At 38.2% G+C, this 16,128-nt stretch overlaps 1 protein-coding gene and 1 long non-coding RNA gene across 3 annotated transcripts in view; one reads left to right on the forward strand and one right to left on the reverse strand.

Annotated features, from left to right (window-relative positions):
• The window catches only part of LOC115418503 (MORN repeat-containing protein 4-like), a 34,658-nt gene that overhangs the window by 4,518 nt on the left and 14,012 nt on the right, over positions 1 to 16,128 (forward strand). For both annotated transcript variants that reach the window (XM_030133000.1, XM_030133009.1), the window contains exon 3: positions 15,644 to 15,758. In XM_030133000.1, coding sequence (XP_029988860.1) covers positions 15,644 to 15,758 — 115 coding nt within the window. The remainder of the gene's footprint in view (positions 1 to 15,643; positions 15,759 to 16,128) is intronic.
• LOC115418529 (uncharacterized) lies at positions 450 to 11,370 on the reverse strand. The gene is made up of 4 exons (XR_003935314.1): positions 11,360 to 11,370; positions 1,885 to 1,890; positions 1,638 to 1,742; positions 450 to 459 (listed from the first exon to the last, which is right to left on the reverse strand). It is a non-coding gene; the product is annotated as an uncharacterized LOC115418529 (long non-coding RNA).

Genomic DNA, 16,128 nt, shown 5'->3' on the forward strand with positions numbered 1-16,128 from the left:
TACATATGTAAATAGATTATGTTTAATAGGTTGTCATGGAAACATGTACTTCTGGCTCTTATCTCCTGATGTTCCACGGCATTCACAAGACCAACAACAATAATTTATCACAATCTCTCATCAAATTATCTCTCATGAAGAGAGAACACAATGTGTACACTTCTGGAAATTAAATCAAGCAATGTGCACGCACTCTAAAAGGAGTTAGTATTAAAATGTGGCAAGCAAAATGAGTATATTATGGATGGTTTTTTTTTCTGTTTGAACATTAGTGTTTGTGCTGAAGCTTTGATGGTCACTGATAGCACACATTCATGCTGTACACAGTTTGACAGTTGTTTGGAGTCTGATTCCGAGCATGCTGGCTTAAGCATTCCCAGGAAGAGCGGGCAGTGTGATAGCTGGATAATTGGAGCTCACTCTCAGTCCGCTGTCTTAAAACTGCAAACCACCACAACACTGACGAGGCATGTCAACAAAGACGGCACAACAACAAAAGCCTGCATCTCAGGGTGAATCTTCACCCCTGGTCATTTGCTGTTATGGAAGATTTTGGCTATTTATAAATGTTTACCTGGGACATGAACATGGAGGGAAGGCTTAGGCTTATTAGAAAATTAGAAGAAAAAAGTCTTTATTGCAATATGTACCAAACTATATATCAATGCCCACCCACCTCAATATCAACTCACAGCTCCCCAAGCACGGGGTCTCACTATTGTGTAATGGGAGGTAAGTGTAATTAGTGGTGTGCGTGTGTATATGTGTGTGTATGTGTGGTGTGGTGGGTGTCACTAAAGTCTGGACCATCCAATCCAATCCAGCTTTATTTGTAAAGCACTTTAAAACAACCAAAGTGCTGTACAGAAAAATAAATAAAAACCAAAATAACAGTAAAATACAAGAATAGATTAAAAGATGTATAACAACTGTAAAAAAAAAAATTTAAATGTAAAAATAAATGAATAAAAATAAAAATACAGAAGAATAGATAAAACCTAAATAAAAGAATACAAGAATAGATTAAAACATAAAAAGCTGTACAATTAAAAACAACAACAAATAAGAACAATAAACCAATACCAAATCAAACAATTGAAACAAAAAAAAACAGGCAATAATACATATTTTCAAGAAATGAAATAATTTCAACAACATTTTATTTGGTTGGAATGTTAAATAATGATTTCCATCATTCGTGATGCAAAGGTTGACGTACTTTGCAAGCTTTGCATGAACTTGATGCAATAATTCCACATTGTTTTTTATTTTAGCACATTCACTCTTTATGCGTTCCATCAAGTGTGTTCCATCTGTGTTTTTTATTGAGTACACATTCTTCTTTAGTATACCCCAGAATTGGAAGTCAAGGGGACCAAGGTCTGGTGAATGAGGAGACCACTCCACATGACCACGTCTTCCTGTCCAGTTAAGGAAATTGTCATTCAGCCTCTTACCAAAATGGCGAAATGGGCAGGGGGGCCGTCCTGTTGGAACCACTCAGGACGTCCTTCATCTAGCCTTTCAAGTCGGGGCATTAACTGGTCTCTCAACACAGCCAGATAAGTCTCACCAGTTACATGTTCATCAAAGAAAAATGGCCCCAACATGTGAGCTTTCCACAAACCACACTACACTGTAATTTTTTGCGCTCCTTGCTGTTTGGAATGGTCCGCCCAATGTGGATTGCTTTGACCAGTATGGAGTATTCTGTCTATTAACCTCAGCATTCACATAAAACACTGAGACGTACCAGTTCAGTTCTTTCTTCTTTCAACAAAGCCATATTCAATCTGGAGGTAAAAAAAATATATAGTTAATGACATTTCCTATGTGTCCCGACTTTAGGGACACCCTGCACATTTTTAGATTGTTTCCTCTGACATGTTTCTAATACCTGTGTCCAAAGTGCAAGCTGGGCCTTTAGCACACCGAGACAGAAAAGGCACTACTGAGCTCTGAAACCCATTATTTACTATTATTTGCTCCACATAATAGTGGTTTGTCACAAAGAAAGCAGCACATCGCTTGGTGAGCATCTGCACACTGTGACGAATAACAAGGCATCCAGTCAGGCACAGAGGGCAGAATGGAGGAAAACTTGAAATTAGCTGTGTCATTACTTGCTGTGTAGTCCATAGATTTCAGATTCGCTGATGTATGCACAAGAAAAGTTTGCGCTGTTATGTGGAGACCAAGGTTATAATAGTTTTGGATTTTTCCTTATAGTTTAATTTTATTTAGTTTTGAGTTATTTTTCTCTAATTCAGTTAGTTTTAATTCATTTTTAGAGCAGGTTTGCTAGTTTTTCTTAGTTTTCATCTTTTTTCTAGATGCTTAGTTTTAGTTTAGTTTTAGTATTCATTTTAGTTTTGCCGTATCTTTAATCTTCTTCGCTGTTGTATTCACATAAATCCCATACAGGACTCTGCTGCTTTCTCCCAACTTTAGTCTCCATGTTGCCAGCTAGAGTGGGGACGAGAAGATGACTCTAAACAACAACTGACGAGAAGTGACGGACCGTGAAGTGCCGTATGGTGCTACCAGCTAAAATTGCTAGAGTGAAATAAATCGATTTCATATCAATCCAACATTGACAAAGATGAAAATGAAGGGAATTTTATCCATAATTTTTATACATTTTAGTTAGTTTTGTAACCACACAATACAGTTTCAGTTATCATTTTTTCTTTTAATTATAGTTTTTATTTATTACAGTTAACAAAAATGTTTTGTCAAGATCTAGTTTTCGTCATTTCGTTAGTTTTCGTTAACGATAATAACCTTGGTGGAGACCTGTGAGGGAAGTCTTTATTTAGGAAAAAGGTGTGTATTAGTATTTAGCCTGTGGTTTCTAGTCAGTATTTTCTTTTTCAGTTTATTTAGTTGTTCACAGCAAGAACCGCTGTCGATTATTATACAGTGTTACAGAGCATTATATTATTGCAGAAAAATTTAGTGAAGATTTCCTTTTTTTTTTTTCTTTTTTTTTTTTTACATTGATCCTAATAGTGAGTGCAGTGCTAGTCATACTGTATATGAAAGATCCAATGCTCAGATGCAGTTGTTTGTTTGCTTGTCCAGGTAAATCCTGTGTAAACTGGTCATAGTCCTGAATTCACTCACAAAAGCCCAATAGTACGGACATCATACACCACCCACTGCCATGTCAAAGTAAAAGACCATCCACACCAAGAATAATATGTATAAGAATGACAACAACAGAAGTGTCATTTGGTAAAAGGTGGCCATAAAAAACACACCCTCCCGGCATCAGCTGTGTCAGAGTCCCACATTTAATATTGATCCCCTGTTACTGCACTGGAATTCAGAGGTGTAGAATATTTGTCTCACTCAGTAGTCTGGGTTCATACAATTGTCTGAACATATTCCATCAACAATGAAGGTGTAATATGCACCTAAATATAACAGCATATAAATATAACAACAAACAAAAATCTTTGTCTTTACTTGCCTCTACACAGAAACTTTACTTATCGTTACATCCAGGGTGTGATTTGTTGCCACGGGGGGATACGTGGGGTAGGGGCAGCAGTTATATATGTGGGGTTGCGGTCCATAACTAATATAACTAACGTAACTAACGCTGGCATGAAACGAAAGTGAAACTTTACATACTTTTAACGTCCAGCTCTCAGCTCTCTTACACAGCGAATCTTCCATTGAAATTTTTACAACTTCTAACCTGTATCCAGTGGACCCCCTTCACATTTACCCCCCCCCCTTTATGGTGCCCCAGTGCATGGGGACATTTGCGAATTCTGAGACTGCCGACAGTTTGGTTCAGGTGAACGTTAGTGCCAGTAATGTAGGATATTGGTGTAAAAAAACTCAGTCACATTCTGCCTGTTATTTACACAGGATGAAATTCATTGAGCAGAAGTAGGGATGTAAAAACCAGAAGGGAAGTTGATCCCCCCAACAAATCACACCCTGGTTATACCCATATTCTTACCATTAGGAATAAGGTTGTTTTCACACTGGGTATCCGGATTCGTGGTGTACCTGGATACGCCCACACCTTTCCCACAGATGTTGCGTTCACAAGCACGTACCATGGCCCGTGCCTGAGAACAAGTGGGTGTTACAGAGCTGAAACAGTAGGTGGCGGTGTGGATGGAATTCTGTAGCTATCCAACAAACGCCTAAGGCGCAACCTAAGCCACATTAGGTCAAACGTGTCTCACGTGTAACACTATAATGAACGCTTTAATAAGTGACTCAGTGGATGCTAAAAGGTTAAGGTTAGGAAAATACCACTTTTAATATGAAAAGTCTAAAAAAATTCTCCAAGGTCTTGATAAAACATTATTCATGATCTGTGCTGTACCTGGATACGCTCACACCTTTCCCACAGATGTTGCGTTCACAAGCACATACCGTGGCCCGTACCTGAGAATGAGTGGGTGTTACAGGCTGAAACAGTAGGTGGTGGTGTGGAAAGGATTCTGTCGCTATCCAACAAACGCGGAAGTGACAAACCCTTACGTCATCAACCGAGCGACTGTTCTGTTCACAGGCAATATTTATCTGTTATCCTGTTTGAGGCAAAGAGAAGAGGAGCGACCTTCGTTATCTCTGATATATCACTGGGTGGTTTGGTCGATAAGGCGAGCCTGTGCTGCGCGGATCTGAGACTTTTTTTAGGAGACAACAGGATCACCGTCTATGGTCTCGTGATGATTAAGTCACTTCCGGTCTTGGTTACGGATCGCTTTCATGCGGCAACGTTCCATACTGGAATCCACTCAGTCCGTACCCAGGACTACCTTCTCAGCTGGACTCGGATACGGTAATCGCACATAGAACGTTTGCATTCACATTGATTAAATTAAGTAGACTTTGGAGTCCAACGTACTTGGATACGGACTCGGATACCCAGTGTGAAAACGCCCTAAGATAAATAACAGCAAAATCAAGTATCGTACTGACATGATGCATTAAATGTGACACTCCATGAGCTCAGACTTCTTTGGATTGGCTGTTAGTGTTTCTATTGTTTATCAAAGTTGGATCCAAGGTTATTATCGTTAACGAAAATTAACGAAATGATGAAAACTAGAATTGAAAAACATTTTCGTTAACTGAAATAGATAAAAACTAGAAAAAGAAAAAATGATGACTGAAACTGTATTGTGTGGTTACAAAACTAACTAAAACGTATAAAAATTATGGATGAAATTCCCTTCGTTTTCATCTTTGTCAACGTCAGATTGATACGTAATCAATTTATTTCGCTCTAGCAATTTTAACTAGTGGCACCATACGGCGCTTCACGGTCTGTCACTTCTCGTCACTTGTCGTTTAGAGTCGTCTTCTCATGCCCACTCTACCTGGCAAGATGGAGACTAAAGTTGGGAGAAAGCAGCAGAGTCCTGTATGGGATTTATTTTAATACAACAGCGGAGAAGATAAAAGATACGACAAAACAAAAATTAATACTAAAAATAAACTAAAACTAAGCATTTAGAAAAAAATGAAAACTAATAAAAACTAGCAAACCTGCTCTAAAAACCAATTAAAACTAACTGAATTAGAGAAAAAAAAAGTCAAAACTAAATAAAACTAAACTATAATGAACTAGAAGCACTCGGAGAGCGCAGACCTCCGCCAAGGCTGATCAGTGGCGCCCCCCATGGGCCCCCCCACCCCCGATCACCACCAAAATTTAATCATTTCTTCCTTATCCCATTTCCAACAAACCCTGAAAATTTCATCCAAATCTGTCCATAACTTTTTGAGTTATGTTGCACACTAACGGACAGACAAACAAACAAACAAACAGACAAACAAACCCTGGCAAAAACATAACCTCCTTGGCGGAGGTAAAAATCCAAAAGTATTATAACCTTGGTTGGATCATGATGTTGTATAGTTGAGTTAGAAGGATCTGAAAACCTTTATAGACAACCCAGTTACATTTACAGAAACACTAATACAGATGTTCAGCAAAATCTCCGCATTAGTGTAGACAGGGTGTGATTCAGGGATGATATGACCTGATTTGAGCCACTTTTCTCTTCAGTCTGAACGTAGCCTAAGGTAATTAGGTTTTTCACTTTTTGTCCCATCACATCGGATTAACAGATTAGACAAACACAGTAACAGTTCCAATTTCTGAACCATTTCATTCAAATACAAAACATCCTTCATGCACACACCCACAGTACTCATTCACAAGATATCTACTTTCATTTGTATCCTATGTGAAGCATACTAGTCAACTCACAAAGACCAGTCTGGTATTTGCAACTCTACAACCCAGGAAAAGCCAGGAAAGATCAAACGTTGTCCGAAAACAAAGCAGATTTAAGCATTAACCGATGGGAATTAAAGTTTGATCGGCGACTCAGGAGAAAATGAGTGCACTGTCTGTGAGCTGCAGCATTAGAAGAAGATGGCTTTTAACTGAACCTGCACTCTCATAGAAACAGATTGCACTTGATAGGGAAAAAAAGAGGGAAAAAAAGGTGTCAAACTGAAGTCAGAAACTCCAGGCACACATATGCAGGCACATGCACACACAGACCATCTGCTGCCAGAGAGCCCGCTGAGACAGGATATCACACTACCTAAACCAGTATTCGGAGTTAGACAAAAACACTTTGACAACCTTCAGGGCAAGGTTACATAGAGAACAAAAGTTTGGCACAAAAACCAGTGTGAGGCTGCAGGGGAAAAAAAAGAAAAAGCATATGGTCGTTGCACAGTTTAGAGAAAAAAAACTGTTAGACTGGTTTGGCCGCGATGCACTGATATGCTCAGGTTTTCATGCACAGCAGTGTTTTTTTTTTGCACAGACGTTTCTAAGTGTTGATCAGATAAATTAGTCTACTAATGAACCCACTTGCTGCTGCCTTTTGAGAAGTCTCTTGCCGTCACATAGATATTTCTTAATTTAATTTTAACTGTCTCTTAAATGGGTAGAGAGTACACAAAAATGATTATTATGTACAAGCGTGAAAGCAGCATTTTCCGGAGCTTTTACCCATATCTGTGTGGTAAAGCAGATGTCGTTTCCTCACTTTGGTTAGAAATTATGATTTAATGCACGTTTTTTCCATTTCAGACCTCAGAAAGAACCCGATACATTTATGAATTGCAGGTTTTGCTTTTTTATTCCTCTGTACGACACTGTTGTTAATTGTACAGCTGCTTTATATCTTGACTCTATTCTTGTACTTTATTCTTTTATTTTCATTTTTCCCCTGTAAGTCACATTAGAAAAAAGTGTCTGCCAAATGCATAAATGTAAATTTAAAGTTTTAAACCCCCATATTTCTTGTAGTTGTAATTCGTGGACTGTAAATATCTTGTTTTTTTTGTTTCCATTCGATCATTTTTTGGTGTTGTTTCTCATCAAATTCCTATTTTTCTTAACTTAATACTGTAAATTTACAATTCTGTGTCTTTCTCCACCTTGCACAAAGTGTAAACACACCTCACACACCTCAGGGAATACGCTTTGTGGCACCTTTTCCTAAGACACAGTAATATTCCAGCACTTTCAACATGAGTCAACTTTACACTGCTGACTGCTGTGTAAGTGTTTGTGAACATGTGTATGTGGCGGTGGGTGTAGTCAACAGCACAGACTGATGTGTGTCTCTGCATCCATGCATGCAAAGTCACTGTTTGCACACAAACATGTTGGTGTGTGTCGTACAGAGGTCTATGGTGTCACATGAATAATTCAGTGGAGCGCTGGTTGAAGACAGGCCCGGAGCTATCAGGTTACAGGAAGTAGGTTGGGAACACAACGGCCAGGGCAGAGCCAGAAGCCATTTACTACTGTTCTTCGCCCTTGTGGTCATTTAACATCTATGCATTACCGCTATTGATTGACATAAAAGCCAGACAAATTCAGCTAAACCGTAATTAGCTGGAGACCATGACCCAACACGGGATTGGAGAGAGGCGTTACAAAAGAGCTGAGCGACAGATTAGAGTCTGTCTGAGGGGATCAAATCCAAAGAGCTGCAGAGGAAATGACTGTCCCTTGCTACTGTACTCCTCAGGCAGTCTGCCCTTTCAGTAAAAAATAAACAGTTAGCGACGTAGCGCTCTAAACGCTAACACTGTCACTGCTTGATTTCATTAGATGCCATTCATAATTTGACACAGATCCTCTAACACTGAACAGAAGATGCCACTCTTGATGTTTGAGGGTTTTTTTTGTTGTCATTCTGCAGATTGTTGTTACGTAAAAATCCAGCCTCGGGGTCTTTTTCCTGTCAGGACGCCTGCAGGCTCCAGTGTTGGACTTAAGCCCATATTGGCCCTCTTCTGCACCCATATCCACTTAATAGGGTCCAGCATGTGCACAAACACACCCGCACATATGGATGCAGGAATTTCAGAAGAAGAAAAAAGACTTTGAAAATGGAATGCAGAGCTTCAGATTTAGTTTGGGCCAAATCTCCTCTCCAAATCTCCTGTGAAAACCCTGCTGAGATTAGGCAGAGAGCAGCTCTTTAAGCAGCCCTGACAGATGGACTGCCTAATTTACTTTGCCATTAGCTGGAGCAAGGGACAACGTTCACTAGTCTCACCCCTGCCTACCAACCCGCCTCCCATCCTGTAAATCCCAATCCTCTGTCAGCCCCCTCCCTCCTCCCCCCTCTTCTCTCATATCCACCAGTTTCATGCCACTTGGCGAGCTCACAGTAAATCCTATTCCTCGCTTACAGCTGCTACGGGAAACCCAGGACCTCCTCAGCCCGTGTCCAACTGCGCCTCACATCCCGTTATTCTCCTAATTCCCACTGGGCCTGCTCATAGAGGTTGGCAAAGAGAAATGCTCACTTCTTCTCCTGCATGCCAGGAAATTAGCCGTAGGATTAGGAGGAAAATTTAGTCTCACCTCCCTGGGAACATTTTATGAGGTGGAAAGTGAAAATGACATACGTTTCTTCAGTTTCGCACCAGTAATTAATCAATCTGCAAACTGAACTGTAAAGAATCATTTTGAAGCAGCAGGAGGTGGTTTTGAGGATTTTGACATCCACTCCTTCCCTATGCAGCTCTCTGAAAACCAGAAGACAAATGACAATGTAGATGACATGATGCTATTTCTGCTAAGAAAAGATGAAGCCAAAGTATCCGTGTTGTTGGAGCTGCTACGTTACCTCGGTGACGAGCCACATCAGGCAAGTTTAACAGAATCTTAGCAATTATTGTCAATTTGTGCCCTTTCCACACTAATGAAGATATTTATAGGGATGCACTGATAGCAAAATTATTACCGCAACACTAATACAGATGTTTAAAATAACACGTAGCTGATGACAGCCACCATCGACAAAGAAATCCTTCTTATAACTCATTGGCTCTCAACTTTTTTTGAACATTTGACTATTTAGTTATAACATAGAAGTACAAATAAAATAAGATATTATTGCAATTAATTAATTATTATGATAAGAAGATGTTATCACATTTATTGATCATTGTATTTGTAGTAAATATTTAAAAATGTATATAAATATTGTAGTTTATATTAAAAACAGTTGACTATGGAAATTTGATTGTGTGTGAGGTGATCAAAAAAGTGTATGTGAATGGGTTGTATGGATGTTTTGTGTTAGTGTAAAAATATACAGAAAAAAAAGTGTTAACAAAGCAAAGGAAGCGGATTTAATTTAATTATTAGTTTGTAAAAAGGGGGTGAGAGTCAGTAAGTTATACTTCTTCCCACTCCTTTTCGAGTGCAGAAAAATGTAGTTTGACCATGTTGTATGGTTCTTTGTTATCTGATGATTCTATGTGCTCGAAATAAAACTATCTACTACTACTACTACTAACAAACACCCCCTTACATTGTCTGGAGCCTCCTGTCACCCCCCCCCCCCCAAAAAAAATTTTTTGCAACGGGGTGGGGGGGATGCTCACCCCCTCACCTTATCATTGTCCTCCTTGTTGCTCCCTCAACATCTATCCCCCTCCAATAAAAATTGTCAAGTGGGGGGGGGGCATTGAGATAACATGCTACTAGTAGGAAAGCAGCAGCACAAGCAGCGCTGGAAACAAAATTTTGATGAATAACACTAACTAACATCCCCCATCTGTGCCTCAGTGCCCCCCTCTCAGTTTTCTCCCTCCAAACGCCCCGCAACGTTGTCCCAATGCCTGGGGGGGCGGTACTGCCCCTGTTGAGAAACACTACTATAACTACTAAACATTTCTGTTTTGAAGTGATTTCAGCCGGTCATTATATTATCTGTGAATGAACACAGATTGAAATCAACAAATTCATGAGAAAACATTTCATTTAACACGGCAGTTCTGTCACTATATCTGCCACTGCTATTAGTGAAAACATCTTACTGATATTGACTGACTGCAAATATTGAAGGATGTCCGTGTCCTCCTGATGTATTGGTTCAAAGGTGAAGGTTACTTTGCTTTATTATCCCTGTAGGGAAATTCTGTCACTGCGTTTTACCCATCCTTATACACACTGATACACAGTAGATCTGAAAACAGGGAGGGAGTCTCATGTCCTGCCAGACCACTTGATTTATGATATGCAGAGGGGAACTGGTATGTGATAGCATGGTTTTATCATCTCTTCATTTTTCATACAGACATAGATGGAAGATATTCTAAAAATCATAATCATAAAATTACAAAAAGTAAAAATAAGATAAGAAAATAGATTATAAAATTTTACTAAATAAGAATAGAGCTAAAATAGAATAGAAATAAAAAACTGACATAAAATATGAAAGTGTCTTTTCAATATTAACAATATTAATTGTATGTAACGGTATGTATATCTATGAACATATTAACAACATTAACAGTATGTATAACCTATGAAAACAGTATGTACTGTACATCTGGGTGGCTGTGGCTCAGTTGGTAGAACGGGTCATCCAATGACTGTGGGATCGATGGTTCGAATCCGACTGTCCGTATGCCGAAGTGTCCTTGGGCAAGACACTGAACCCTAAATTGCTGGGCCTGGCAGCGGTGTATGAGTGTATGCATGAATGTGTGAATGTAAGGCTTTGTAAAGTGCATTGGACGCCATGAATGTGTGGAAAAGTGCTATATAAGTGCAGTCCATTTACCATCTATGATAAATGGTATACATATCTATGAACTCAAGTCTATATAAAAAATAATGCATTTATGTTTTGATAAATATTGAATAAATATTGTATTGTTATTGCAAGAACAGAAGATTAATGTACAACTTATTGCACACAATTCACATTATAGAGGGTTATTGCACAGTATTGGAAGTGATTACATGAGGATACATTGAGGGAAGTGATTGTACAGTAAGAACACCATACTTATTACTTTGTGTTGTTTACTCTTAGGAAGAAACTATTTCTGAATCTATTTGTCTATTTTGTGAAGAACCTGTAGCGTCTGCCAGAGGGCAACAAGTCAAACTGATGGTGACCAGGGTGGGATATGTCTTTGATGATGTTGCTAGCTCTGTTGTGGTAGTGAGAGTTAGCGGTGTCCTCCTGGCTGGGCAGGGGGCAGCTGGTGATCTTTTGGGTGGTGTTGATCACCCTCTAGCAGAGCCCTCCTGTCTACTGCCGTGTTCCTGGTAAACCACACTGAGATCCCAGGATGTTCTCCACGGAGGCTCGGTAGAAGGCCACCAGCAACTGTGTGGTGTGGACAGGGAATTTAAGTGTCAGTCACATATTTCAGCTCCTATCTATTTTGATGGCTATTGACCTTGGCAATCTTTTCTGAGAAGATTGCTGACCTAAGAAGCTTCTCAAAATCTTCTGTCATGAGGCACATTTTTCATATCCTGTAAACCGAGCCAAGGAGGTGCAGCAGTCTTGTTTTGTCTTGGACCTCTTAAATGACACTAACTGTATTACGCATGCCCCCTCCCACCCATACAAATACATACAAGACAAAATAAGCCAATGAGTAGTTACTCAAATCATTTTCCTCAAAGTGATCCTCTATCCAGGCAATCAATTATCTTAACATGAAGAGTAAAAACATGTCACACGTAATGTATATGTGCCATAAACAGCAAGAAATATGTGAAGGAAAAGTATACTGAAGGCGGGCATATGAAAGTCAAGCAAAAAAACAGAAGGAAGGGGGGAACAATAAAGTGAAATAAAATAAAACTTACAACGAGTGGTTTTGCTGGAGACTGGAGGTCAATACATTTTGGGAAAATGTGTCAATTATTTTGTCTAATATTATGGTGAGAGTCATTCCGAAATCTTACCGACATGTTCTCTATGGAATTCATTCAAAATGACAAGTGCCCCCTGTTAGTCAGCCTTCCCAGCTGCTGAAAGGATGGAAGCATGTCATTGGAAATCATCTCAGACATTTTCACTGACAGAATGGCTCTCAGTTTATCAGGAGATTGTACATCTTGAGTTTCTGCAGCATGATTACATAGCACAAAAAAAATGCAAAATGTGGTTTCCTGATCAAACCCACTAAAGAAAATCAGTCTAGTATTGCAATACAGGGAGCTAAATTATAATATAGTTAGTAATTAAGGTATTTTTGCCATTTGATGCCATTTTACACTGAATCTTTAAATAGTTTATATATATATATGTGTGTATATATATATATATATATATATATATATATATATATATATATATATATATATATATATATATATACACACATACATACATATATATATGTATATATATATATATATATATATTCACGAAATATAAACACATTCACTTTTGTCACAGGTTTACACAAACCACTCTCAAACTTAGACAAAATTCCATCCCATTGGGCCAGTCTCTTCTGAGTGGTGTGATTGTGAAAGGCTTTTTCATTCGGTTTGGCCTATTATTTCAGTCTATAATGGAAAATTATTTTTATTTCACTGTTTTTAATTGTAGAGCTGTTTTTATGTCTTTTTAATCTATTCTTGTATTTTAGTCTATCACTTTGCTTTTTTGTTATTCTTCTCTATGACAGTGTTTTTAATTGTACAGCTCCCATGTTTTTAATCTTCTATTCTTCTATTTTATTCTTTTATTTTGGTTTTTCCCCGGTAATTCACTTTGAAAAAAAGCGTCTGCCAAATGCATAAATGTAAATGTAAAATTAGTATCCATATAAACACAGCTAATATAGGCTTATTTACATATTTGCATAACTTTGTGTCAAATGAACCAAGCACAACATGGAGGTAATGTTTGTGACAGCGCCCAGTCACTATGACCTACAACATCAAGATCCAGGAAATAGATGGCACCCGAATTTGTATCCATTGAAACCTCAGACATTTTTCAGTAAAATACTTGCGTTGTATGACATCCTTTCCTTCCAGCTCAATAATCTTTCACACAGGCGATAATTTAGGCATCTTAAAATACAGATTTCCCAATGAAACTGCAAGAAGAGAAAGATTTCCCTTCACTAGAATCATGTATTTGGTCATTCATGTATCTTTGCTGGAGAATACATAATTCCAAAGATAAATGAATGAACTGAATCAGATGCACAGGCAGACTTGACCAGTGAGAATACGAGGGGATTTTACAATGTCTGTGGAAAACGAACATAGCTTTGACATGGTTTAAATTGCATAGCCCTCAGTTTTACACAGATGGACTTAAAGGATGGTATCGACACTTACAGAAGTGTATTGACCTGGACGGAGCATATGTTGAAAAATAAACATCATGACATAAACTGTTCTTTTCCAACTGTCGTTTTTCCACAAACTTTTGAAGCCTTCTCGTAGAGTCTTTAGGAACCTTATGTTTCTGATTTTGGGAGAAAAACTTGTGGTTTATCTTTAACGCTGCCTGTCATGGTTTCAGGTGGAACATTAGTGTAGAGGTCATGTTCATATGATGATGTTATCAGGAGACGTTCACTGAGAGGTCATGTCAGCTTCTCCCAAAAATAAAAACCTGAACAGACTCATGGGATGGGATCACGTCTCACATGGTCTACTGGTCATGTGAGGTGTCAGTTGTTCCAGCAAATCCCCCAAAACGGCATATGTTGACCTTTAGGTGACAACAGGAGCTCACAGTGGTTTTTTATCCCTGACTGTAACCATGGCAATGATGTGTGTGCTATATATATATATATATATATATATATATATATATATGTGTGTGTGTGTGTGTGTGTGTGTGTGTGTGTGTGTGTGTGTGTATAAATTAGAATGTTCATTTCTTTTTTTCCCCAAAGATTGAAAGCATGTTTTTAAACAACAGCCTTGCATTATGCATTGTCCAAAATAAGTAAATACAAGTTTATCCATTTATGCCGCCTGTTAGTTGGTGTGAGTGGGACGTCTTCAAGATATGAACATGATGTATTGATACCATTATTAATATTGTTTAGTTAACCCTTAGGAGTCTGAGCCTATTTTGGCTGTTTTTGAGTACTTTTGATTTTGCCTTTATATACTATATAAAGAAATGTTTATTATACCCCTGTTTAATATCTTTTTTTTTCAGCACAACTTCATCTATCTCATCTGTCTATTTTTTTTTTTTTTTTTTACTTTAACCTACTATATCAACACAAAAGACCAGAAAACACACAAAAAATATAAAATCTGATTTGAAAAAATTATGTAATTTATTGCATAAATAACACAAAGATGCTTAAAGAACCTTTTCAAAGACTTTAAAAGTGAATATTGGTTCTAAATATTAACTATGTAAAATCTAAATTGTAATAAATTAAAACCATACTCAAATATTTGACATAAAAGCATATCTTTATATAAGCGTTTTCTCTGGTTTTCTCCCCCCTTCCCCTCATCTGTTTCAGGTGGGGGTCATTCTCACCCTTACCTGTAATGCTAATGCAGTCTGTGGATTAGAATCTGCACATTCGGCCAGTTTTTCCATTTTGAAAAAGGACAAAAAATGACGAAGATATGGTCAGAAATATAACACCCCCCCACCCCACCCCACCTCATTTTCATACTTTGCTCTATCAACATCAAATAAAAAGTGGGAGAGTGTTTCAAGTCCGCACCTCCGAATACTGACTTCCGACGCTATGACGTGTTGAAAATGTCATGTGATTGATTCACAGGGCCGTGACCGTGGACCCCTAAGGGTTAAAAAAGCAACTTCGTATTTTGTGTATATATTAACGCGGACATACTCTTTTAAATCATATAATTTGAGCTGGAGTTGTTTCTTGCATATTGTTTTGAGTTGCACATTAGAGTGTTTTGTGTTTTTTGACATTCTTGCTCTATAAATAACAGATTTGAAGTGTCAACGTACACATTTATGTCAGAGTTAATAATCCAGATGGAGTTTGCGCACAGGATGATCACTCAGTCTCTCTCTGAACTTCAATTTCTTTCAGATTTCATGATTATGACCATCACATCCCGTTTGACTTATTTCCCATTTTTTGCTTTTGTGTTGTTTTTGTTTTAAACTCTTCCTCTTCTCCGATGTTTTGAAGTCTCCTTGCTGATGCTTTCATCTGTGTGGATACGTTAGGAGAGTTTGCAGCCTCTTGGGGTTTCTATACCGCACCGGTGGTATTTAAATATCTTTTAAAGTGTTTTATTGTTTTTATTCAAACTAACTGATCCCAAACTGTCAAAACAAGTTAATTTAGATGATGTGACTCAGTGATGTGTGTGCTTCCTCTGCAGGTCTGCGTCATGGACTGGGTCAGCTGACCTTCAGTGATGGGACGTGTTACACTGGGCAGTTTGAGAACGGACTCTTTAACGGATGTGGGGTGTTGGTCTTCCCTGACGGCTCCAGGTCGGTGACACATTTATTTTCTTTGGCTGACCTTTGACCTCCCTGTCACATTACATACAGCTTTGGGAATAATTATTAGGCCACCCATGATTTTCTTATTGGAATTCAGTTTCACCAGCTGACAAACCAAACAATTAACCAACCAACCAATTCATTAATCAACTGACCAAACAACTTGCCAACAGATTGTGTACAGATTTGGAAATAATTATTAGGTCACCTGTGATTTTCCTTTTGGAATTCAATTTAACCAACCACTCAACCAAACAATTAACCAACCAACCAACCAATTCATCAACTAACCAAACAACAAGCTAACACATTATGTACAGATTTGGAAATAATTATTAGATCACCTGTGATTTTCCTT

This window comes from Sphaeramia orbicularis, chromosome 1 (assembly GCF_902148855.1).
Source record: "Sphaeramia orbicularis chromosome 1, fSphaOr1.1, whole genome shotgun sequence".
Taxonomy (NCBI): Eukaryota; Metazoa; Chordata; class Actinopteri; order Kurtiformes; family Apogonidae; genus Sphaeramia; species Sphaeramia orbicularis.